Raw genomic sequence first — 24,346 nt, 5'->3', positions numbered from 1 at the left:
CAACAGCAGGCAAGTAGTAGAGGATACAATCCCAAACACCAGAGGAAGAGCATAATTCAACATCCATCATCAAAAGCTACAAGGGAAGGACACCACAAACACCAGAGGGGCACAAGCTTGCCTTCAAAAAACAAAAGGGAGGGAATGTTAATTGGACATCGAGGTAATAAAAGCAGCAGAGACTGAATGGTGAGGAGCAAGAGAGCCCAATTATGCTGAAGAAACAAGTCATTTCTAGAGGAAATGGGTGTGTGCAGCCTGAGCCTTTCTGTGCCTAAAGCAGAGCCCCAAACATCAGCAGGGCTGCAAAGGGGGACCCAAGGGCTTTGGGGGGGAAACAAGGACCCTCCATCATCACATCAAGAGCACAGCCTTCCTGTGAGATGGCTCAGAGAGCCAGGGCCTCTGTGGAGCAGGAAATGCTCCTGGTTGCCAGATTTGTGTTTAGATGGTGGAAGGGAAAAGGAGGGATGAAACCAGGTAGGAAAGGCAGCCCATGTGCAGAAGACACACAGGGTGTGGCTTCCAAGGACAGGAGGAAATAACATCAACTTCTCCCCACACTAATGATGCAAAGGGAGGGGGGGAAAGCCAGGAGTGACATCTGTTAAAAACTTCTGGAAGGAGCTCTGACCGGGAAGGGTGAGGATACACAGGGGCTTGGTGCTTTCAGCATCACACGTGAAGAAACAAGCAAGAGAAAAGCAGGAAAAGACACCATTGCTATGGTGATACAAAGCACTGGAACACACACAGAGAGGGAAAAAAAAAGATTAAAAAAAAAGGAGATAAAAGGAATTTCAAAGCCCAGAACATCATCCTTGAGATAGGATCAGGCCCCAGGATCCACCCAGCTCAGTTGTTAGTTGGCTGTGCTGTCATCTGCTTCCTCCTGTCCTCCACTCTGCAGGTCAAAGAGCACACAGCAACAGATCCAAAATGTAAAGGGGTTATTTTATTATTGATTCAGAGGATAGACAAGGCACCATTTGATCTAAAAAAAGAAATGCAAAAAAACACCCCCCGATTAAGTGTTACTTTTTGTTTTTTGCAGTCAGTTAAGGAAGTCTCTTTTGCATTTCTTCAGCATTGCAAGAATTCCAGCTTGGTCAAGATCCCAGGAAAGCCACCCCATGGCCAAGTAAGGCAGGCTTGGACTAGAGCCACAGCCCCTCTGTTCAGCAGCAGAGAAACCTTGAGAAGTCTCTATGCCAGGGTTTAGGAATGCAGCAGAACAAGACAAGCAAATCTTCCAGGAAAAGACCACGGGCATCTTTTTTTTCCCCCCCTCTCTTTCAATTTCAGAAATGAGGCATTTGTTTGCTTTTGGTCCTCACTGACAGGAAGCAGCTTTAGGGAAATATAATTAAAATCACAGCACACCTTGAAGTGGCCTCAGAGTACCAAGAGCCCCTGAGACAAGCCCTGAAAATCCTGGAATGTCATCTAGCCCTGCCCTCTTAACAGGTCAAGGACCCACGTTTGATCACTGGCAGGGAAGTTTCACTCTGTACCTTTGTTCTGCCTCCCCAACCTGTAAATTTCTAAGGAGAATGCCATCTCCTCTCCACAATGATTCTGCTAAGTTAAGAAATCCAAACAAAAACCACCCAAATCAGCCCCCCAAGCCCCTTGTCTACCACCTCCTTATCCCCCTCCCATCAATGGTAACCCCCTCCCAGCTGCCCTCCCTGCCTCCCCTGCACCCAGGGGAGGGCTGCAATGGGTGCTGGAGCAGAGTGTGCAGCATTTGATGGTCTCTCATCTGGTTCACGGAGTCACTCAGCTGGAATAAATGGGAACAAAGAAAAAAAAAAAAGATTTAGGGATAAAAAAAACCAACCCAAACGAAGCATGGTTTATGGCAGGAAAAGGCTGGTGAGCTGGATGCAAAGTGAGCACAAAGGAGGGGGGAAAAAAAAGAATGGAGAGTGGAAAAAACACATTGTTCTTGCTGTGGAGTAAAACCTTGAGCAAGTCCAGGAACACCAAGGGGCCAGGAGCCCCTCCTGCCATCACAGCAGCACTTGGGGGCTGCAGCTCAGCTCTTGGGCTCTCTCAAGATGCCAAGATAAAAGCTGCTTCCACTCAGAATTCCTCTACAGTCATTCAGGACGCAGAGGCAGTTCCAACACACTGTCCTCTCCTCTGGAGTGCAGCATTCCCGCTATCCCGACCTCCCAGCGCGCCAGAGCCACGCGCTGGGGCTGCCCTGTCACAGGGAAGCCAGGGAGGACAGACAAGGACAGAGAAGACACTGGCCATCTAGGGGATCCCAGGGGACCAGGGGCTGCGAAGGGAACCAGCACCATTTCCTTTCCAATGCTCTCTCCCCACAGTCACGTCCTTTCAAAGAGCAACAAGTCAACTGCTTTCAGTTTCTGGTGCTATTTCCAGTTTGCTGGAAGGGAAGAGGTTGTTTCCCTGCAAAGGACATAGGAGGACAGAGAGCTGTTTTCAACAGAAGAGAAATTAACAAGAAGAGCAAGAGATGTCTGAGAATTAGGTACCTGCTGTGGAGACACAGCAGCTCAGTGCACAGGAGGGAGCCAGGCCATCTCCTTGACAGTACTTGGTGACACTAAATCAGTAAACATACAGGGAAGAGGCCAAAGGACAAAGTTTTATCTGGGCCAATCTGCATTTACAGCGGGGTCCTCCAGGAAGGGCTGGAATCCCACACGGGCAAAGGTTGTCACCAGCCTTGCAGGGTCACCATATAGCAGCACAATGGCCCTGAGAAGCTGGGGCACTAACCACACCAGTCGTGGTGTCCTCAGCCTGACAGAGCTGTTTGATTGGCTCAAGAAACAAGGCCATTTCCATCATCTCATAGTGAAGGTCATTGGCTCAAGGGCACATGAAGCCAGTAGTTATTAAGGCTGCTTCTCAGGCCTTGAGAAATCATTTGTTTTGAAGTAAGGCTTGATTTAGACTTTGGGATCAGGAACTCAACACATCTTCACCTCCTTGACCAAAGCCAAGGCAAGAGTGGAGAGAGAAAACCCAAGTCCTTTTCTTGTCCTCAGGAGATTCCATCTTGCCCCACACAGTGCCTGTCAGACTCTGAGCAGAGACTTCACGTTGTTAAAAAACCCCAAAAAACACCTCACCAATATTTACAATATTGGGGCCCACAGATGAGGAGAGGCTGGAACCTCCCCAGCTCTCCCCCCATAAGCCCCATCAGACCAGGAAGAAGACAGGCAGGCTGTGCTCTCAGGTAACCTGCTGTTCCACAGAGAATGAAGCACAAGCAACCAGGACAAGTTCTCACCAGCCCCGAGCAGCAGCACAGACAAGCTCTCCCTCCCACGACTGACACCCTCACAGCCTCCCCACAACCAACCCCTGCTCCATTTCCTGCAGCCCACACAGTGACACCTACCCAGCCAAGGTCCCTCACCCACTGCTCAGCCCTGACCTCCAACCTTCTGCTAACTCCCTGCGGGGCAGCTGAACGTCCAGCTCCTTCCAGGGAGCTGCAGCTCTAGACTGAAACAAAAGCCCTTTGCCCGCGGGGGTGCAAACCCCGCTTGTGGCAGCGGGTGCTCGGGCTCGCTGCGACCTCTAGGGGACAAATCTCCGGCACCCGCAGCCCTTGACATTCACATATACCGAGATGGAGACCGTTAACAGCTTGTTTAATTAACAGTTAGCACAGCCCTGCCTCGGCTGGTCCCCTCCTCTTCTACTCTGCTTGTTTCTTCACCCTTCCTGGCCCCAGAGAGACAGAGATAGAGACAGAGAGAAGAAAGGGAGAGCTCCATCCTGGGACGGAGCCCTAAATGAACATAACCAGGTCTTTACATGTGGCTCTGGAGAAGGCTGCCAGGATGCTGGCAAACACCACGTCGGGAGACTGGGAGGCATCCACCGCCGTGTGGATCCCTCGCTTGCTGTAGTAGGAGACCAGGGGGATGGTCTGGGTGTGATAGGCCTTCAGGCGCGTCTGCAGGGCCGTCTCGTTGTCATCCGAGCGGCGGATCAGGGGCTCTCCAGTCACCTGGGAGGAGAAGCAAGGGGACAGTCTCCAGCTACCTGCAGCCTGGCATGCTCCCCACTTCTCTCCACAGCTATGACAACCCCAGCTCCCCTCCGAGACCGGCTGCAACGTGGAGCTGCAGAGGTGATGCCCAGGGGAGAGTGGGGTGAACCAAAACGAGCCCCAGAGCAATCACTGAAGACAGAAGGACTCAGCATCATGTTCTTTCTGCTCCCCCCACCACTCTGCTTGCTAAAAGGAGCCTCAAAAGCAGACACCGGCTGCTCCCCAGGAGGGAAACTGGCACAACCCACCACAACTTCAGCTATGGAGAGAGTCCAACAAGTTCTGAGGCTGGCAGAGCCTGGGCTGTGCCCCTCACTCATCCCTCCAGGCCTTGCTCCCCACTGTGCCATCAGCTCAGGCTGCCCAGGCAGTTCCCCACACTCCCCAAAAAGCCAAGACAGAAGAAATGACGTGGTTTTTTTTTTCCAGGGAGGCTGCAAAGCATCAGCTAAACCCAAAGCAATGTAAGCTGCAGCCTTGGGAGCTCACATACATCGTCCTTCATGTGCTCTTTTGGGGGTCTGAACTCCTCGTGGTACGAGCGGCCGCTCGCCGGGTGAATCAGCCTAGGACAGAAAGGAGATGTCAGCAAAGTAGCCAGGACAAGCTCTTCTGAACCTGCCACCCATCAGCACAGAAACATCTGCAACACCAACGTAATTAGCCTCTCTCTATTAAGAAAAAAAAAAAAAGTCTCTTCTAGCTATTTCTGTTCCAAGGACCTATTTAGGCGCTTGAAAGAAAAAACACAACAAAAAAGCAGCTGTGCTAGGAGATGGAGAAGAGGTTTTATCTGGTGCTTTGCTGGGCTTGCTCCTGAGGTCTGAAGATGACCCAGGACAACAGCAAAGCCATGGGAGATGTCTGTGTGTGCCTGCGTGGCCACAGCTGACCCCAGACAGGCGGTTCAGCAGTGCCCAAATGTGCTCCCTGCCAAAGGGAGCAGGAATAGGCTCCAGAGGGCAGGAGGCTGAAGACATGAGCTGTCAGACAGGGGGCTTAAAGCCTGAACTGGGTCACCAAGGACAATGATTCGTATCAACAACCCCTTTTCATAGGGCAGCGAAGGTGCTTGGAAGGGAAGGGACAGCAGGGAAGGGATCAAGGCAGAAAGGCTCTAACACAGCAGGAATCTAACAGCCCAGCAGGGCAGCAAGAAGCCCAAATGAGGGTGCTCTCCCCTAAACCAGGAAACCCCACCCCATGCACTGAGTGTTTGGGAGAGAGGAATTACCGTCCAGTGATTCTCCGGATGAGCAAGGAGTCGGGGATGCTGAACTCAATGACTGAGTCCAGCTTCTCTCTCCTCTTCTCCAGGAGCTCATCCAGCTGCAAGAGAAAACACCAGCTGAGAGGGGCAGAGGCACAGGTGAGGGCTGGAGGAGGTGCCAGGCCCTGGCCAGGAGCTCACAGACCATTTCAGCCTGTTTCACCGTGCGCGGGAAGCCGTCCAGGAGGAAGCCGTTCTTGCAGGGAGGGGAGTCCAGGTTGTTCTCAATCAGCTCCACCACCATCTCGTCGCTCACCTGAGGAGAGGACATGGGTGCCAGGTCAGGAGGGACACCCCAATTTTATACACAGCTGCCATACCCATCTCTGTGCCCTTTTCACAGCCCTTCCTGGTCCCAGAGGCAGCAGGACACTGCTGGAAAAGGACAAAACCTGCCTGTGCCAGGGAAGTGTTCCCTGCCATGGATGTCAACACCAAGACGTGGCTACTGGGACATTTCACACCAGGGACACTCCAGCCTATGCTGCAACCTCACTGTTATAAAGGTTGTGGCATTTCCAGGGAGCCCATCAGCCTGAAGACAAACTCCCTAGATTATTATTTTTTTAAAAAAACAAACAAAACAATCCACAATATAAAATAGAATCATGGAATGGTTTGGGTTGGAAGGGACCTTAAAGATCATCCAGTCCCAACCCCCCTGCATGGGCAGGGACACCTCCCACCAGCTCAGGTTGCTCAGAGCCCCATCCAGCCTGCCCTTGAACACTTCCAGTGTTAAATATTATTATTTATAATATAAATTATTATATTTATTTACAATTAAATATAGTAAGTATTCAAATACTGACATAATCTTTATTTCCTGTTACTTTGTACCTTCACCCACACGTCCCCCTCTGCAGGGAGGCCTGGCCAGGAAGGGCAGAGAAGGTGATTTGCTCCTTGACTCTCATAAACCTCGTGTGAAGGTAAATGCCCCAGAGTCACTGACAAGCTCTGACCTCACTGGGCAGTTTTTCCTGTATCCTGCTGGAATTACTGCCTTTTCTACCCTGCAGCATTTGGAAAAGCACTGACAGATGCTGCAGCCCCAACAATAGCTGTTTACTCCAGAGCAGCTCCCCTCAGCAGTGCTGTTGGCTCCAGCTGGGACCCAGCAGGGTTTGGGATCAGACTGTCCCAGCAGACATAAGCAAGAGCCCCAGAGCTGGAAGCAGTTTGGGTGAAGCAGCAAGTCCTTGCTGTGCTTTCCTGATTACCCCTTTCAGAGAAAGGGATCCTGCTTCCTAATCAAGCATAAAAACCCATCCCAGGCTCCAAGTGCTGCTGTGCTCCCAGCAGAGTTATCGGGGAGCCAGAGGAGGTTACTGGGATCCCCCTGAGGAGCAGCTGGTGCTGGTGGCCACACACACGTGGCAGACACCACCAGCCTCACCAGATAACATCCCTATCTTTCATAACCAGCTGGGATATTGCAGGCTTGGTGTTGCAATACAAGCTTTGAGCAAAAACTGGAGATAAGCCACGTTGCTCTGCCCACCCCGAGCCCTGCAGGTGCTCCCTGGGGTGTTCTAGGCATGGAATAGACAGGAGCAATACCCAAGATCTGCCCGGCACTGCTGAGCCTTGAGGCAAAATGCTGCAATTTGGTGTCCTTCCAGTTCCCCCCCACCCAAGATATTTCAGTCATTTTGGCAACATAATTAGATCCTCAGAAATGGAATGAGTCAAAGAACCCAACTCCTGTCCCTTGAGGATCCAAAGTGTCCCTTTCACACAGTGCTATGTGGCACTCACTGGAACTACCCCAGCAGCCCCCCTCAATTTCACCTCACAGTTACAAACAAAGAGCATTTATGCAAGAACTGGGATGTAGGTGAACCCTCTGGACAAACTCTTCCACCCCACAGGGGTCCAGGCATCACATGAAGTGACAACATCCTGCAGCTCCAGGGACAAACCTGCACCTCCAAACAGGGTCTGGGATGGAACCTGCTGCTAAACAAGGAGCAATTTTCAAGTGCATGGATGTTTTCACAGGATGTTTTTCCTGGAGGATCATGAGGAGAACACCCACCCCTAGCTTCACCCTACAATTTGCCTTCCACCACTAATTGGGTTTTGTCACCGAGGCTTTTAATTAAGAGGTGGCTTTTGACTGCTCTCATTCCAGGTGCTGCCAGCCCACCTCCCCTCCCAGCCCATCTCTCTGCTACCCACCAGCTTCCCGGAATCCATCGTCTCTTTCAGCCTCTTGCCCAGCTCGGACCCCGAGGCCACCATGGCCCGTAGCATGTCCCCGGTTGCCAGGTGGCAGACACAGTAGGTCTCGGCCAGCTTCGGAGCCTGCGGGAGAGGACGGACATGAGGTGAGCTCACCGCGGGGGGCTCGGAGGCGGGACCTGGGGAGGGGGGGACACTGGGGCTCTGGGTCCCCCACCCCACTGGAGCCTTGTTCTCACTCGCATCAGGACCGGCCAGCACGTGGCAGGGCCCGCGCACAGCCCCGAGGGAGCAGGGCACCGGCTCTAGAGAGGGGTCCAGGACAAAAAGGGCTCCGGTTCACCGGTCCCTGCGGGGCCGCGTGTCTGAGCCACCGGGAAGGAAGGCTCGGAGCCCTCCGGAGCGGGGCAAGCCGCACACCTCCGGCCCTCAGCGGGGCCATGGAGGCCCAGCGCCCTCCGGAGCGGGGCAGGCCGCACGCCCCAGACCCTCGGCGGGGGAACGGAGGCCCAGGGTCCGCGTCCCCCCCCGGCGAGGGGCTCAGCTGCTGGTGACGGGAGTGGGAAGGACCGGTCGAGCCGGTCCCGTGAGGCGACCCAGGACACCCGCGCGTCCCTTCAGCCCGTGCCCGCTCACCTGCGTGCCCTTGCCGGCCCCGGGCGGCCCCAGCAGCACGGCGCGGATGCCCTGCCGGAGCCCCGGGCCCGGGGCCTGCCCGCGGCCGCCCCCCGCCTGCGCGCTCGGAGCCATGACACCGCCGACTGCGCGCGCCCCTCGTGGGCGGGGCCTCCGCGGGCACGGGGCGGGGCTTCCCCGGCGGTGGGCGGGGTTAGGCGGAGATGAATGAGTTGTACCGGGAGTGGGCGGGGTTTCGTATGAAGTGGGCGGAGTTTTATGGGGAAGTGGGCGTGGTTTGCTGGGGAGTGGGCGGGGTTTCTCGGCCCCGCTGGCCTCCCGTCCCACAAGGTGCCTCCCGGTGCTGGGATAAAACAGCGGGAAAACAGGCCGGGATCTCACGGGAGGCAGGAGCTTCCTTGGCGCTGGTGGCCAGGGGAGTCCCTGGCAAAGCCAAGGGGACAGTGCTGGGATGAGGAGCCCAAACCGGTCCCTCCCACCCCCTCCTCACACGCAGAACGTGGCCTCCCCAGTGATAGCAGAGGGGGAACTGTGAATTGACGAGGAGAAACCTCCCCTGCTCAGCCCCTGGTGTTTTGTGGGATGGAGCAGCGGAGCCGATTCCAAGTGCGCAAATGCAGGCAAAGCCACGACGGATCCAGCAGCCGGGATCTGCAGGGCTGGAAGGGCTGGGTCTGCTGCCGGGGAACCCACCGGGACTGGCAGCAGCAGAGTGGGTCCCTGACGTCTTCCCGGCTGCCTCCCCCCGCCGCCGTCCCAGCCAAGCAGGCACTGCTCCTCTTCTTTCCCTGGCAGCTGCATTTCAGAGGTATTTTTGGCTCCCTTCCCCCCCGTGGGTCCCTCGCACAGGGCAGGGCTGCAGGCTCCGCAGCCTCGGGATGGGGACGAGCTGTTGGCACAGGGAGGGACCCGGTGAGAAGTCGGGGTGTCTGCTGGGGGCAACCCCAGCCCTGGGAAGGGGTGGGCGAGGGTGGGAAGCATTCCCGAAAAAGGGATAAAGGATGCTTGGAGGCAGCTCAGCCAATGGGGTGGCTGGGACTGGTTGCCATGGCCACGGTTGGGAGGCAGAGCAAGGAGGGGGGCGCTGGGATACAAGAGGTGCAGAGCCCCCCCCACCCCACCCCTCTGCAGGGGGAACTGGTGCAGGGGCTGGGACAGGCAGGGGAACTGGGGCACGACAAGCAGCTGCTGCTGGGGCCAGTTCATTCTCATGGGAGACCCATGGGCATAATTTCTTTAAATGATTTCTAAGGTAATTAAGGGGGGGGGGGGTTCTGCGGGGGTCTGCTGGGGAGGAGGGGGCTGGGGGGGCTGCGGGGAGGGACCAGGGGGGCTGGAGGGGCCTGGCACAGGGAGGAGGGACCTGGGGGGGATGCCTGCAGATGCTGGGTGGATGTTGAGTTTTGGAAATGGTGGGTGGAGGGCATCCTGCCACCAGCACCTCTCTCCCCTGCTTAACCCCTTGCACTTCTCCTCCCCGGGGACCTGGGACCCCCAGCAACAGCCTGGGGGTGCTGCAGGAGCTTGGCCTTCCTCGGGGGGGGGGGCATGGCCTTGTCACCCAGGAATCAGACATTGGGTACTGGGGGGATGCCCAGGGCTGGCAGGAACCACCCAGTCAATTTCTCATCATTTCTGTGCCCAAGCAGGACAGGTTGGGTGCTGGTTAGTGAAGTCTCTGGGGAGTGAAGGATAAACCTGGAGGATTTGCTCTCCTTTCCTGAGCTTGAAGCTTTAAGAGCTTCAAAGCCCAGATTTTCTCCCCATTCCCCATCTCTGGAATTTGCTGGTGGGGTTTGCTCAATGCGTTACAACACCCTGTCCGTCCAGGGTCCTGGTGGTCTTCTCCTGGTGTCCATCTGGAATGCACTTCAAGTCACAGGGACCATGTTCCTGTAAAAGCCCTGGAGCTAGACCTGGATTCTTGGAGTGGAAATATTTCCTGCAAGCTCATGCTGGGTTTTCACCTCCTTGGATTATGGGCTGGGCTGGAACCAGGGGAGGAGATTGTTAAAGTGATTGTGTCTGAGCTTAAAGCTGAAGCTCTGCTAAGTGTGTGAGCCAGGGAACACCCTGCAGCTCAACTTGTCCCCTTGTTCCACACCCCGTGTCCCAGCAGAGTGCGAAACTGGAACCACAACACGGATCCAGAGCACCCCCAGGTCAGCCAGTGGCCTGTGATGTGATCTCTAAAGGTGCCTCCCTTTCTGTGGGGCTTGGAGGGATCTGGGAGACCCCAACTATTGGAAACTAGAAGGGAATGTCACCCCGTGCAGCCAATTTAGCTACAAGCTGGAGCATGTAGGGATGTGTCCTGGTTTTTATAGACCATCCCCTTTGCAGTGGAGTTGGGTTTGTTGTTAACTGTGTTGGTGCCTGAGCTGCTGCTGCAGGAGGCAGGGCTGCTGGGTGCCAGAACAACCTCTGAGCTGCAGAGAACTGTGTCTCCTCCCCCTGGAGAAGATGCTTTAACCCTTTTTTGTTAAAGAAAAAGGCTGAGAGACCTGGGGCTGTTTAGTCTGGAGAGGAGAAGACTGAGGGGGGATCTTACTAATGTGCATAAATATCCAAAGTGTGGGTGGCAAGAAGGAGGGGCCAGTCTCTTTTCAGTGGTGCCCTGTGACAGGATGAGGGGCAAGGGACACAAACTGGAGCACAGGAAGTTCCACCTCAACATGAGGAAAAGCTTCTTGACTGTGAGGGTGACAGAGCCCTGGGACAGGCTGCCCAGAGAGGCTGGGGAGGCTCCTTCTCTTTCAAGACCTTTCTGGCTGTATTTCTGTGTGACCTGCCCCAGGTGATCCTGCTCTGGCAGGACTCTGATCTCCAGAGGTCCCTTCCAACCCCCACCATTCTGTGATTCTCTGACTCTATGAACCCACAGCAGAGCTCTCAGCTGAGGTGCTGGTTTGGAGGAGAGCAGCAGAGAAGCTCCCCTGGGCAGCACAGCCATGTGTGGGAGGGACAGGGAGCACCTCGGGGTGCTGGTGGACCTTCTGGATCCTTTCCTCTAATTCTCCCTTTCTTTTTCCAGTGTGTTGCCTACCTAGAAGCTATACCCTGCATGAGGAGGCTTCAAACTAGCATTGTCACACCTTGACCATGAATGGGTACTTGGACAAGTCCAACTTCAGGATGGTGGAGGAGGGCTTCACCACCAGAGACCTCCTGGAGAACCTCCTCGTGGAGCTGTGCCAGGGGGTGAGGGCTGGTGGCTCTGCTGCTCCCCAGCAGCCAGCACCCACTGTGGGGAGGTGACAGCTGCTCACTCTGGCTCTCTCCTAGAGTGACCAGCAAGCCTTCTTCGTGGCAGACCTTGGGGACATGGTGAGGAAGCACCTGCGTTTCCTGAAGGCCCTGCCTCGTGTCAAGCCCTATTTCCCAGTCAGGTGCAACAGCAGTGAAGGGGTGCTCAGGCTGCTGGCAGAGCTGGGGACAGGCTTTGCCTGTGCCAACAAGGTAGGGTCATGGGAGAACAGCTCCAGTCAGCATCTTTTGGGAATTTTTCTGGGAGAGTGGCAGAGCTCACCCCCTTTTCCTAAGTTCCCACTCACCAGGTGCCACTGGCACAGGCAGGAATCTCCCTCTGCTGTCAAAATCCTCCCAGCACAGCCCAGAATTCCCTGTGCTCTCTGTCTGGTGGCTCAGGCTTGTTCCCTTTGATATTCCTGACTCTGGAATTGGGTGTCCTGGCTGGCTTGGCTGGTGCCAAGTCAGGTCCCTGGGGGTGCCAGTGCTGCAGCCACCCAACCCTCAGTGCCTTTCAGGCTGAGCCTGAAGCTCCCTGCTCCCTCCTGCCTCTCAGCTGCTCAGATTCCCCAGGGAGGATCCCAAGCTAAGCCAATTACTCCTACCTAATTAACCAGGACGTGTGACCAGGAGGAGAAAGTGCAAAGAGTGGTGACAGCTCAGACAAGAGCTGTGCCAGGGGACACGTGCACCAAACCTGCTTCACCCGCCACTTCTCCCTCCTCCTGGTCTCATTGCTGCTTGTAAAGATCTTGCTGCAACCAGCCAGGACAAAGTCCGCCCTGATCCCTTGGAGCTCTGGAAGAGCCCAGGCTGCACAGCTGGCAGTTTGTCCCCTGCTTGGCTGGCTGAGGCCCAGGGCTGGTGGTGGCCCAGAGACCTGCTGACACCAGGGCTGCTTCCCTGCAGGCAGAGATTGCACGGGTTCAAAGCATCGGGGTCCCAGCTGACAAGGTCTTCTACAGCAGCCCCTGCAAGCAGGTTGCCCACCTCAGATATGCAGCCAAGCAAGGTGTGGAGCTGATGACCTTTGACAACGAGGTGGAGCTGAGCAAGGTGGCCAGGAACCATCCTCGTGCCAAGTAGGTGTCTGGCAGCATCCTTGGAGTGAGGGGCTGGAGGGGGGGCTGGGGACTCTGGTGACAGAGGATCTGAAGTAGTGACAGGGCGAGGGGAATGGATCAAAACTGGCAGAGGGGAGATTGAGGTTGGACATAGGGAGGAAATTCTGGAGTGTGAGGGTGGTGAGACCCTGGCCCAGGTTGCCCAGGAAAGCTGTGGCTGCCCCATCCCTGGCAGTGTTGAAGGGCAGGTTGGATGGGGCTTGGAGCAACCTGGGCTGGTGGGAGGTGTCCCTGCCCATGCAGGGGGTGGGACTGGATGATCTTTAAGGTCCCTTCCAACCCAAACCCTCCTGTGTCTCTGTGAAGGCCCCTCATGGCCGTGTGGCTTTGCTCTGCAGGATGCTGTTGGGTGTTGCTCCTGACTCCAGGCCCTCTGCCCACCCAAGCATGATGTTTGGGGCCACACTCAAGTCCTGCCGGCACCTGCTGGAGATGGCAAAGGAGGAGGCTGTGGAGGTGGTTGGCATCAGGTACAGCACATGGTCCTTCTTCCATAGGGAAGGGGACTTGGGAAGCTCTGCCTTGCTGGAGCAACGCAGGGGTCTGTGGAGCCACCAGCTGCTCTGGCTAGGAGGGAGGTGGAGGCTGGACCTGGAGAGGTTGACCCTTGTTTGGACCAATTTGGGGCAGGCTTGTCCCTCAGAGAGCATCTGGGGGGCTCTGTGGGGCCGGCCAGGCAGTCTGGCTTGGGATGGTGTGTGGGGGGCACAGAAACTGTCCCCAGGGAGGGATCATCCCGGAGCCGTGTCCCCTGGCTGCTCCCTGGGCTGGGAGGGCCCAGCTGGAACAGGGACTGGGGCTGTTCCCTCAGCTTCCACCTGGGGAGCTGTGGGCTGGAGCCCCAGACCTTGGCTCAGGCGGTGGCCGTGGCACAGCTGGCCTTTGAGGTGGGCACAGAGTTGGGCTTCCAGATGCACCTCCTGGATATCGGGGGGGGATTCCCGGGCACAGAGGACACCCGAGCCCGCTTCGAAGAGGTGCGTGGCAGAGCCAGGCTGGGGGGTGTCCCCTGGGTCTGGGTCCCTGCAGAAGGACCAAGCTAACCAGGTTGGGGACATCTTCTTCCCATCCAGGTTGCTGCTGGGATAAACTCGGCCTTGGGGTTGTATTTCCCAGAGGGCTGTGGGGTGGAGATCTTGGCCAGACCTGGCAGGTACTATGTCAGCTCTGCCTTCACCTTCGCCGCCAGCGTCACGGGCAGGGAGGAGGTTCCTGCAGACCAGCCCAGCTCTGATGGTAGGTGGGATGGGATGGTGGGACTGAGGCTGGTGGGACAGTGGGGTGGTGGGACTGTGAGGATGGTGGGCTGGTGAGATGGTGGGACTATGGGCTGGTGAGATGGTGGGACCATGGGATGGTGGGCTGGTGAGATGGTGGGACAGTGGGACAGTGGGGTGGTGAGATGGTGAGATGGTGGAACTGAGGATGGTGGAATGGTGGGATAGTGAGATGGTGGGACAGGTGGATGGTGGGATGAGCCCACCCATGTGCCAAAGCCCCCCTCGAGTCCTCCTCCTTCCCCCCCCCCTCCAGAGGAAGATTCTAGCAGCAAGAAGAGCCTCGTGTACCACCTCAGTGATGGCATCTACGGTGCCTTCAGCTGCCTCCTGTTTGACAGCCCCTGCCCCAGGCCTCGGCTGCACAAGGTGGGGGTCTGGCCTGGGTCAAGGAGACCCCAGAGGGTCCCTGACATCGTGTCCCACCCCCTCACCCAACCTGCTCTACCTCACATCCTGGCTGGCCCATGGCTCCTGCTGCCAGAGCAGAGGCCATGGTGGCTGCCAGAAGGGCTATGACCAGAGTCTGTGGGGACTCCTGGTGGAGGCGAGGCAGGTCGTGGGCACTTTTGTGTCCTTGTCCCCTGCAGAGACCCTGCCCAGACCCCCCCTCACACAGCAGCAGCCTGCAGGGTCCCCTGGGCCAGGCCGAGGATCGCATCGCCGACGGGCTGAAGCTGCCTGAGCTGCAGGTGGGAGACTGGCTGGTCTTTGAGGACATGGGGGCCTACACCACCAGCCCCTCCCCACCCACGGGGGGTCCCCAGCCACGGGTCACCTACGCCATGTCCCGCCTGGCCTGGTAAGAGACACATCCCATGAGAGAAAGGTGAGGGAGCAGGGCTGAATCCCATGAGAGGTGCTGGTTTTCCCTCCAGCTGGGCTCCTCGCCCAAGGGAGAAGGTCAAATCCAAGTCCCAGAACCTGGAGATTCAGGGTGAAAACTTGGCCTCTGAGGCAAAACTCAAAGGTTTAATTTTTTTTTAAACATGGAGAAGCTTCAGCCAATTTTCCCCTGGGGCAGCTCAGCTCTTGTGGGGGGGTGGATGAGCCCTGCAGCCCCCCGTTCCCTGGGCCCATCCAACAGCATTTCAGGGGGGGGGTCTCCTTCCCTTTGCTCCCCCTCGGGTGTCTCCCTCTTGCAGGAAAACCATCCAGCTCCTCCAGGGAAAGCCACAGCAGACAGAAGAAGACCGGGAGAGTGTTTGTGCCCCGCTGTCCTGTGGCTGGGAGATGGCAGAGTCCCTCTGTGTCACCCCTGTCTTTGCTCCTGCTGGCATCATCTGAGCAGCACCAGGACCCCCCCCCGCTCCCAGTGGGACCCCCCCCTGCTCCCACCAAGCCCCCCCCAGGGCAAGGACTTGGGATTATCCACCATAAATCTCATCCTTCCTGCTCACACTGCGTGGTGGGTGGGGGACATGGGGCAGGTTTGGGCTCCTGGATTTTTTAAGTGATGGTAATAAATGGTTGTCATGGAAACACCCCCCCCTCTGCCCCCCAGGCTCTCCCTCCCCACCCTGCACCGGAGGCGGCAGAGTCAGGCTGTAATTAGCTGCATAACGAGGCTTTGCTCGTTAGGGAAGGTGGGATTGTTCAGCCAGGACGTGGGCGCTGCTCAGGCCCTGGGGTTTGGGGAGGGGATGGGACTGGGAGGAAGGGCTCAGGGCTGTGGGTGTTACTGGGGGGGCTGGTGGGATCCTCCGGCCTTTCGAGCGCTCGTCAGTCCTGGCGAAGCCCCGGGGTGCTCAGCACTGGGCCCTGGGGAAACTGGGGGGTAAATCCAGAGAATGGGGACACCTCCAGACCCTGACTGGTGGGAAATGGGGGAACTGGGAGGAACCTGGAGCATGGGGTGCACGGAGAGAAATGGGACTCTGGGGCCGTGGGGTGGGGAGCACTGGGAGGGCACTGGGAGCACTGGGGCACTGGGGGCTGTACTGGAAGCTGTACTGGGAGCACTGGGGCACTGAGAGCTGTACTGGGCGCACACTGGGAGCACTGGGGCACTGGGAGCTGTACTGGGAGCACACTGGGAGCTGTACTGGGAGCACTGGGGCGCTGGGAGCTGTACTGGGAGCTGTACTGGGAGCACTGGGGCACTGGGGGCTGTACTGGGCGCACACTGGAAGCACTGGGAGCTGTACTGGGCGCACTGGGGCGCTGGGAGCTGTACTGGGAGCTGTACTGGGCGCACTGGGGCACTGGGAGCTGTACTGGGAGCTGTACTGGGCGCACTGGGGCGCTGGGAGCTGTACTGGGCGCACTGGGAGCTGTACTGGGAGCACACTGGGAGCTGTACTGGGGCTGTATTGGGAGCTGTACTGGGCGCTGTACTGGGCGCACTGGGCGCACTGGGCGCTGCCAGACCCGGCGCTGCCGGCAGGGCCCGTCGGGGCGCGGCGGCCGATCTTCCCCGCCGCCAGGGGGCGCTGCAGCGAAGGGAGGCCGCTCGTGCCTCTGGTCTCTCTGGCTCCGCCTGGGCCGTAAAGCGCGACGCGAGGGGAGCGTCGCGAAAGGCCGGCGAAGGGCGGCGGCGGCTCCGCGGGGCCCGGGTCGTGACCGCGCGTGTCGGGGCCGGGGCAGCGGCAGCGGCAGCCATGCCCTTCTGGGAGCTGCAGCGGCAGCTGGGCATCGATGTGGACCGCTGGCTGCTGCGGCAGAGCATGCCGCAGCCGCACGGCAGGGCCGCGGCCTGTCACGCCTTCGAGCGGGAGTGGGTGGAGTGCGGGCACGGCCTGGGCCAGACCCGCGCCCGCCGCGAGTGCCAGCCCGAGTACGAGGACTTCATGGAGTGCATGCACCGCACCAAGCTGGTGGGCAGCGCGGGGGGGTCGGGGCCGGCGGGGGGGGACGTGGGGCGCCAGGGACGGGGCACCTGAGGGGCTGGGGAGGGGGCGCTAAGGGTCCAGGTCGTGCTGGGAGGGGGTAATGGGGCAGCAGGGATGGGCTGGGAGCACCTGAGGGGCTGGGGAGGGGGCGCTAAGGGTCCAGGTCGTGCTGGGAGGGGGTAATGGGGCAGCAGGGATGGGCTGGGAGCACCTGAGGGGCTGGGTCGGGCTGTGGGGAGGGTACTGAGGGTCCAGGCACCCTTCTTGAGAAGGTTTTTGGGGCTCTGGCCCCCGTCTGGGGAGGGGGGTTGGGGTGGGGAGCACTGCTCGGGGTGTTCCTGGCACCCTGGTTGGTACCCACGGTGAGGGGGGGCCTGGCCCTGCAGCAGCCCCTGCCCCAGGGGTAGGGTGGGCTGGGGTACCAGCAGGTCCAGAGCTGTAGCCTCTGCAGCCCCTTCCTCCCTGCCTGGGGCTGCTGGGACCTGCCCTGGTGCCCCCCCGGGGTGCTCCCCTGACCACTGTGCCCCCCGTGGTGCCAGGCTGCTCGGCTGAGAACCATCCTGGAGCAGAGGGACAAGATGATCAAGGAAGGGAAGTACACACCACCCGACTACCACAAGGGCAAGGAGGAGCCACGGCCTTGATCCCCTGGGGATGTGGATCAGGAACCCCCCTGGGAGGAAAACCCACGGCACAACGGGGTGACCCTGGTGGGGAGGGGCCTGCGTGGAGACCCTGCCCCTGCTGAAGGGGAGTGACACCACATCAGGCACCACTTGGGGTAGTAAATGGCTCCTTCAGAGCAGCCTGTGGTTCTGTCTTGTCTTTTCTTCTCGGGGTGAAGCCTGGCCTGAGGGGCTCTCTGTAGTGGTGCTGCTGGGGGAGTGTTTCAGACACCCCCAAGTCATTGCAGTGCTGCTGGGAACGTGACCTTGAGGAGGTCAAATGCTCCTGGGGTTGGTGCCATGGGCTGTTCTGAGGTCTCCCTTCTTGCTCACAGCCCATCCCTCCCGTGGGCAGGGCTCCCAGGCAGCAATTCCACCTGGAAAGTAGAAGAATAACCTGAAAGCAGGAGGACATGGAGCTGTTGGAGTGAGTCCCAGAGGCCTTGAAGATGATCTGAAGGCTGGAGCAGCTCTGCTGAGAGAGCTGGGGGTGTGAGAAGAGAAGGCTCCAGGGAGACCTTAGAGCACCTTCCAGGGCCTGAAGGGGCTCCAGGAAAGCTGGGGAGGGGCTTGGGACAAGGGCAGGGAGGGAGAGGACAAGGGGAGATGGATTAAAATTGGAAGAGGGAGATTGAGGTGAGACATGAGGAGGAAATTCTTGGGTGTGAGGGTGGTGAGAGCCTGGCCCAGGTTGCCCAGGGAAGCTGTGGCTGCCCCATCCCTGGCAGTGTTGAAGGGCAGGTTGGATGGGGCTTGGAGCAGCCTGGGCTGGTGGGAGGTGTCCCTGCCCATGCAGGGGGTTGGAACTGGATGGTCTTTAAGGTCCCTTCCCACCCAAGCCAGTCTGGGATTCTGTGATTCTAAGAGTCAGAAATCCCAACCAATTCAGCCTTGTCCTCCACAACCTCACCTGAATTCCCAGTTGGCCCCTGGGCTGTGCTGGGATCTCCCCAGTCACTCTCTGGAGCTGAGGTTCAACCAACTCTCTCCCACCCGGATTCAGGGCTGGATTTGGATTCTCTCCCATGTCCACATCTCCTCCCTGGGGGCTTTGCTGCCAGATCCTGGGTGTCAGCAGGATCCATTCAGCTCCACTTTGTCCCTGTGTCCTGACAGGGGCACCCACTGCTCCTCCTCCCTTCCCAAGCTGGGAGGGGGTGGGGGGTGGGTGGATTTTTCCCCCTGAATCCCCCACTGCAGCAGGTGAGCACCTGGCAGTGGCTGGGAGCCAGGGCTGGGATTAATCCATGTTTTTTATGCCAGTGATTGTGGCTTTAATCCTTAATCCTTGGTGCTGGTGGAGCCTGTGAGCTCCTGATCCCAGAGCTGGGGTGATGGACCCTGGGGTGGGCAGAGGCAGATGGTGCCCCTCACTCCTGCTCCCCATGCAGGTCCCTGACTCCAAAGCCCTTTTCCACGGATCAGGATGTTCTCCTGTGTTTGCTTCTGGCTGAGTTTCTCTCTGGAGGGCCCAGCAGAGCTCCCCTCCCTCCAAACACCTCAGGAATGATTAACCAGGTTGGGGGGAGAGGAGCTGGAGGGTGTGTGGATAGTGTGTGCCTGGGATCTGGGGGGTTGGAAGCAAAACCCACAGCTCGTGTGGGCTGTGATGGGAGCAAAGCTTCCAGGTCTCCCCATGGGAACCCCTCCCCTGCCCCCAGGGTGGGAACTGGTGCCACTGGGAGCTCCCTGGGGGGACACAGACCCCTCGGTGGGCACATGGATCCCTCCTCGGGGTGGGAACAGAACCCTGACTCCAAGCACAGACCCTGGGAGAGCTGTGTCCTTGGACACGAGGGGCCATGGCTGGGGGCTGTGATTTTGGGATGTTCTCTCTGTCCTGGTGCCATCCCAGGGCAGGGACCTGAGCCAGGAGTGTTGTTGTTTCCCTGTGGATGAGCAAAGTGCACGGGAGGGGAAACTCCCTGGGATTCAACCCAGTTCCATGCAGACTGTTGGATCCCAGGTGCTGTCCCAGCAGGATGTGGCCTTTTGGGGATTTCTGCTGCTCCTTGTCAAGCCCCTTTCCCTCAGCTCCCCCCAAAACCAGCCCTTCCCAGCACTGCCAGGAGCTCTGTCCCTTTCCCAGATGGATCCATTACTCCAGCCCAGATGGGTTCCCTCTGCTCTGGCTGATTCACCCAGGGCTCATCCTGGCACGTGGGATGGAGCCACATTCCTCCCTGGCAGGGGCAGGCACTGGGGGGAGGCAGGACTGGGGGGAGGCAGCACTGGGGAGCCCCCAAATCCAGATCCAAGGGGCTCTGGGACACAGGGAGCTGCTCCCCCTGCCCCCAACGGGCTGAGAATCCCCTGGGATTTGGTTTGGTGCTTTCAAATCCAAAAAACTGGGAATGTGGGGATCAACACCCAGGGAGTGCTGAGCTGTGCATGGCAGGAAGCCCCAGCTGGGCCACAGTGTCCCTGGGATCAGCTCCTGGCCTTCAACCAAGGATGGAAATTTGGGGAGCAGGGCCGGGCAGGAGGACAAACCTGTGGGACACACCGTGGGTGACAATTAAGGGTGACAATCACCCACCACGGAGGGGACAGGCTGGCAGCAGAGTCCCAGGGCTGGCAGTTGACCCCACGACTGACTCTTCTGGTGGCAGCTTGGCTGGACCAGCTGTTATCCTGGTGGAGATGCCAATCCCCCGGGAGCGCCCGGCGCCGCGAGCCGGTGATCCGGGAATTGCTGGGTTGCAAAAAATAAAAGGCTGGGAGAGGGAAGGGATGTTTTCCCAGGGAGAGAGGCCGGGGTCAGGGGAGGAAAACAAGGACTCAGCAGAAAGAAAATATCCGTGGAGAGTGACTCATCTGATGGAGCTGCCCCAACGTTGGAGGAAACACTGGAGTGGGTCTCAATGCTCCTGTTTTTCTCCAGTGGGTCTTTGGATCCATCCCCCATGGAATTGTGCTGGCTGGAGGTGGGAATGGTTGTCTGGTGGAGTTAAAAGCTGGGTCAGAAATGGCAGCTGATAAGGGAAATAATCAAAAACCTGCTGAAATCAATCGAATTGATGGAGAGATGGAAGAAAATCCCCTCTCAGCTCTGGGAGAAGAGCCCGAGGCTGAGTTGCATCGATCAAAATGGGTTCCATCATCCAACCCAAGTTTCCTCAGGGATCTGGAGCATCCTTGGCTGTGGAATGTGGCTCAGCACCAAGCCCTGAACAGGATCGATTCCCAACCAAATTCCTCCACGTTGATATTTCACTGTTTTGGGGGGGTTTTTTGTCGGTTTTTTGGGGCTCGGGGTGAAGCCGCCGGGTGGGAGGCGCTGAGGCTGGGCCGGGGTGGGAGGTCCCAGCCGAGGGCACCTCCCGCAGCCCTGGAGGAGCCAAGAGCCTCCGGCAGCGTCTGCAGCTCCTCCCGGCCTCGGGAGGGGGGAAGAAACAGCTCCAGGGAGATGAATAATTTATCAAATTCAAGGGAAAAGGCAGGTTTGGGGGAAGGTTTCCCTGAGGGATCCCGGGGCGCAGCCGTGTGGTTTGCACCTGGGAAGCCTCTCCCTGTGCACCCACGGATGCTGAGTGGGACCCCAAGGTTTCAGCACCCTCCTCAGGGGGTGTCCACAGGGAGGGGGTCACCACAATCAATCCCACCACAGGATGTCCACAGGGAGGGGGTCACCACAATCAATCCCACCACAGGGTGTCCACAGGGAAGGGGGTCCCCACAATCCCACCATAGGGTGTGCACAGGGAAGGGGGTCCCCACAATCCCACCCCAGGGTGTCCACAAGGAAGGGGGTCCCCACAATCCCACCATAGGGTGTGCACAGGGAAGGGGGTCCCCACAATCCCACCACAGGGTGTGCACAGGGAAGGGGGTCCCCACAATCCCACCCCAGGATGTCCACAGGGAGGAGGTCACCACAATCAATCCCACCACAGGGTGTGCACAGGGAAGGGGCTCCCCACAATCCCACCCTACAGCACGAGAATGGGAGATGAAGTGATTTGGGGAGGAATCGCCTCCTTCCTCCTGAAATCCCGGCTCCCTGTCCCCTCGCAGGCAAAACGAGGCAGGATCTTAACCCAGATTCCAAGCACAAATAATCCAACGCCCCCGGGCGCCAGGAGGGATTTCTGGGAAGGTGTTCTGGGTGGGAAATCCCTGCAGGCTGGAACAGGCACCGTCTCTCCCAGCCGCCCTCACTGCTCCGAGGTTCAACCCGGCTCCAACTGGCAGGGTTGGCTCCGAGGTCACCGCGAGGGAGGAAGGAGCCGGGTTGGTGGCACTGAGGGGACACGGCACGACCAGCGCCCAGCCCGTGGCACACACAGCCCAGGGGCTGTGGGATGGGGTGATGGGGACACCGCGCCCGGTGCCACCAGGGGCCGGGATCACCCCGACTGGTCCCGCGGGGCCTCCGCGACCTGCAGAGCCGTCCAACCCGTCCGGGAGCTTTGGGAACAGCACGAGCAGCGTCTGCCTCTTGGGGCACTTTCCTCCTTCCAAAGTGCCTGAGGCCGCCAGCTCCGGTGGGAAAAGGACACCCCCCCCCCCCCCCCCCATCCCTAACTCTCCATGATTTCCGTGTCCCTCGTGGTGCCAGGACCCACAGCCCTGGTGCATCATCCACCAGTGTCTGGTTCGGACCCACTCGGCTGCTCAGGGGATGTGAGACCTGCCCGGGGCGCTGCAGGGATGCGATGCCAGGGCTGGGGACACCGTGGGACCATTTTCCAGTCTATCCTTTACTCTGCCCGTGGTGCCCCAGCGCCAGCCCAGCCCAGCTGCAGTATCACCAGGGCTCCCGGGGGGCCGGTGCCCCCGTTTCCAGCCGGTGCTGGTGTCCAGGAGGCCTCGGATGCTCCGTCTGTGGCCTCAAAACATCCCACTGGAGCATCCACACCCCGGGCAGGTTTTGGCCCAGTGCTTCCTCCCGTGCTGCTCTCCCCATCCCGGGAACTGGCCGGGCAGGGCTTCAGGGCAACACGTGCTCCTTCCCAGTCACGTCCCGAATGTCCAAGAGCCGTGTCACCACACCCCACGCCGTGCCCTCCACGGCGCCCCACTCCCTGGCTGGAGGGACTCGGGGAAACGAGCCGCCGGGAAGCAGAAGGACGTGTCGGGATGAGATCTGAAAACTGGCGGAGGAGAAACGCCCGTGGCACTGCCGGCTGTGCCAGGACCCCGGTGGGACCGGAGCGACGGGCCGGGCCCGGCCGCGCTGCCCCCGGGCCGTGGCACAACATCCCCGTGCGCTGGGTCCCGCCGTCGGTGCGGAGCGGCTGGAGCGGCTGGATCTGCCGTCAGCAGGAGCAGTTTATCCTGCTCCAATCCTGCCAGGCGGCCGGGGCCATCCTGTGGCTCAGCCACCCCTCGGGGCTGCTGCTGGTGTCCCTGCCCGCGCCCCGGCTGCTGCCCGCCCCGGCATGTCTCCTGGCCCCACAGGTGAGGCCCTGGGCAGCACGCGGCATTCCCGGCCCAGCATTCCAGCTTTTTCCATGCCTTATCCCTGCTCACGTCCCCCCCATGCCCCGCTCATGCCTCCCCTTCCTCCCCCCCCCTCCATGTTTCCACCACAGCTGCTGGTCCCAATCGATGGGTGCTCTAATTAGAAGAGCACCCATCAACCCTGGGCTTGGGAGGGATCCAGGGAATGGGATGGAGGGGGATGCCGGGCAGGAGGGGGGGCAAGTGGTGCTCAGGGGGGACTGTGCAGGGTGTAGGAAGCTGCTGGATGGTCTGGGAGACCCCCCTGTGCCATGGGGGGTGGCAGTGCAGGCTAGGGGGGCAGGGAAGGTTCAGGGGGAGCCCAGGGAAGTGGCAGGTATCAGGGTGCCCTGGGGAGCCCGGGCAGGTTGGGGGGCACGAGGGTGGGTCGGTGGGACACCCGGGGGGTGCCCGGGGCCGGGCGCCCTTTACCCCTCCCCGGGTCTCCCCGGTACGCGGGGTGGAGGGTACCGGGTTGGGTGGGCAGCGGGGCCGGTCTGTGGAGCTGCGCGGGGCGGGAGGCGGTCGGGACCCCCCCGCCGCTCCGTGCCGCCCCGGTGGGCAGGGCCGGGCCGGGGGAGGTGCCGCGGCGGCGGCAGCGGCGGGGCCGGGAGCGGCCGTACCGGGAGCGCACGGCGGGGCCCGGAGCGGCACCGGGAGAGCCGCGTCCTGCCCGCACCGAGCAGCCGGGAACGGGAAGGGGGCCGGGAGCGGCGCCGGGGGGTGAGCAGAGCCGGGGCTGCAGGGTGCGAACCGGGGAGGGACCGGGGAAGGGCGGCGGATGGAGCAGGGAAGGGCGGGAGATGAGCGGGGGATGGAGCGGGGATGGCGCGGGCTGGAGCGGAGAAAGGCGGCGGGTGGGGATGGAGATGGAGTGGAAAAGGGGGCAGCAGCCCGGGCTGGGGCTGCGGGCACCGGGGGATGCCGGCCGGGCTGGGGGCGGAGGGCAGGACCGGAGGGGGGGCCGAGCCAGCCCCGTGTGCTCCCGCAGAGCCCTGCCCGCCCCCCGCTGCCTCCCGCACCTGCTGCACCCCCAGGCAGCAAACCCGGGCTCCAGCCCCCGCAGCCCCACAAGCACCCGGCCCTGCCTCTCCCTGGGCACCGAGCCCCCTCCCTGCACCCGCAGCCCCCCCAACCCCCCCAGCCCCACACCCGCCGTTCCCCCAAAAACCAGGGCGCGGGCTGAGCCCCTCGGTGCGGGCATCGGGGCTGGCGGGGGGGGGAGGGGGGGTGCGGGTTTGGGCCGCGCTTCGTTTTTTGCAGCTTTTCGCTGGGGGGTGAATGACTCATGGAATCCTTTCTCCTTTCCTTTCCATGGTTTTTTTTTTGGGTCTCTTTGTTCCTGTTTTTGCTGATTAAATGCCGATAATAAGGAAAAGCTCCGCGCGATGGAGGCGGCTCCTGCCGCGGCGCGTCGGTTGTAGGAGCCCCAGTCGTTTCATGTGCATTTTCCCCGGACGAGCTAGAGGACACAATGAGAATTATTTTAAATATGTCTCACGCAAGGTGCTTATTTGCCCAGCGTGTGGACGCGGCACAGCTCCCTGCCTCGCTCCCAAAGCCCGACCATTTTCCCCTGCCACCATTAGTAGGATTTTTAAAGCTGTTCCC

The 24,346-nt window shown here is 59.6% G+C and overlaps 3 protein-coding genes across 8 annotated transcripts; 2 read left to right on the top strand and 1 right to left on the bottom strand.

Moving 5' to 3' along the window:
* Window positions 1-935: 935 nt before the first annotated feature.
* Window positions 936-8,290, bottom strand: AK2 (adenylate kinase 2). Of its 3 annotated transcripts, none has more exons than XM_051637700.1 (7): window positions 8,145-8,286; window positions 7,506-7,631; window positions 5,467-5,577; window positions 5,286-5,380; window positions 4,545-4,617; window positions 3,811-4,006; window positions 936-1,786 (listed from the first exon to the last, which is right to left on the bottom strand). In XM_051637700.1, exons 1-7 carry the CDS (start codon window positions 8,256-8,258, stop codon window positions 1,779-1,781), a joined length of 723 nt encoding a protein of 240 aa, XP_051493660.1. In that variant the 5' UTR covers window positions 8,259-8,286; the 3' UTR covers window positions 936-1,778. The 3 variants fall into 3 exon arrangements, with proteins under 3 accessions (XP_051493660.1, XP_051493658.1, XP_051493659.1); XM_051637698.1 differs by lacking the exon at window positions 936-1,786 and adding an exon at window positions 1,793-2,424 and having other exon boundaries at window positions 8,145-8,289; XM_051637699.1 differs by lacking the exon at window positions 936-1,786 and having other exon boundaries at window positions 3,628-4,006; window positions 8,145-8,290.
* AZIN2 (antizyme inhibitor 2) lies at window positions 7,573-15,271 on the top strand. Of its 4 annotated transcripts, XM_051637694.1 has the most exons (11): window positions 7,579-7,654; window positions 8,641-8,952; window positions 11,179-11,345; window positions 11,430-11,603; window positions 12,303-12,475; window positions 12,856-12,987; window positions 13,329-13,494; window positions 13,591-13,753; window positions 14,051-14,163; window positions 14,385-14,596; window positions 14,940-15,271. In XM_051637694.1, exons 3-11 carry the CDS (start codon window positions 11,247-11,249, stop codon window positions 15,079-15,081), a joined length of 1,374 nt encoding a protein of 457 aa, XP_051493654.1. In that variant the 5' UTR covers window positions 7,579-7,654; window positions 8,641-8,952; window positions 11,179-11,246; the 3' UTR covers window positions 15,082-15,271. The 4 variants fall into 4 exon arrangements, with proteins under 4 accessions (XP_051493656.1, XP_051493654.1, XP_051493653.1 ...); XM_051637696.1 differs by lacking the exon at window positions 8,641-8,952 and having other exon boundaries at window positions 7,573-7,654; XM_051637693.1 differs by lacking the exons at window positions 7,579-7,654; window positions 8,641-8,952 and adding an exon at window positions 8,985-9,056.
* Window positions 15,272-16,282: 1,011 nt separating this feature from the next.
* On the top strand, window positions 16,283-17,430 carry NDUFS5 (NADH:ubiquinone oxidoreductase subunit S5). The gene is made up of 2 exons (XM_051638046.1): window positions 16,283-16,610; window positions 17,165-17,430. Exons 1-2 carry the CDS (start codon window positions 16,395-16,397, stop codon window positions 17,267-17,269), a joined length of 321 nt encoding a protein of 106 aa, XP_051494006.1. The 5' UTR covers window positions 16,283-16,394; the 3' UTR covers window positions 17,270-17,430.
* The last annotated feature ends 6,916 nt before the right edge of the window (window positions 17,431-24,346 follow it).

The sequence above is a fragment of the Apus apus genome, chromosome 21 (genome assembly GCF_020740795.1).
Source record: "Apus apus isolate bApuApu2 chromosome 21, bApuApu2.pri.cur, whole genome shotgun sequence".
In the NCBI taxonomy this organism is placed as follows: domain Eukaryota; kingdom Metazoa; phylum Chordata; class Aves; order Apodiformes; family Apodidae; genus Apus; species Apus apus.
Note: the sequence above shows the minus strand (reverse complement) of the source record. Positions and strands in the feature narration are given on the sequence as shown.

Excerpts from the sequence above, each read along its gene's own strand:
- AK2 (XM_051637698.1), bottom strand. The coding sequence starts at position 8,258 with ATGGCTCCGAGCGCGCAGGCGGGGGGCGGCCGCGGGCAGGCCCCGGGC. Across the intron at positions 5,578-7,505 it reads CGATGGATTCCGGGAAGCTG|GTGAGCGACGAGATGGTGGT; the intron begins GTGGGTAGCAGA and ends TCCTCTCCTCAG. Across the intron at positions 5,381-5,466 it reads CGGTGAAACAGGCTGAAATG|CTGGATGAGCTCCTGGAGAA; the intron begins GTCTGTGAGCTC and ends TTTCTCTTGCAG.
- AZIN2 (XM_051637696.1), top strand. The coding sequence starts at position 11,247 with ATGAATGGGTACTTGGACAAGTCCAACTTCAGGATGGTGGAGGAGGGC. Across the intron at positions 12,476-12,855 it reads AGGAACCATCCTCGTGCCAA|GATGCTGTTGGGTGTTGCTC; the intron begins GTAGGTGTCTGG and ends TTTGCTCTGCAG. Across the intron at positions 13,495-13,590 it reads CCCGAGCCCGCTTCGAAGAG|GTTGCTGCTGGGATAAACTC; the intron begins GTGCGTGGCAGA and ends CTTCCCATCCAG.
- NDUFS5 (XM_051638046.1), top strand. The coding sequence starts at position 16,395 with ATGCCCTTCTGGGAGCTGCAGCGGCAGCTGGGCATCGATGTGGACCGC. Across the intron at positions 16,611-17,164 it reads GCATGCACCGCACCAAGCTG|GCTGCTCGGCTGAGAACCAT; the intron begins GTGGGCAGCGCG and ends CCGTGGTGCCAG.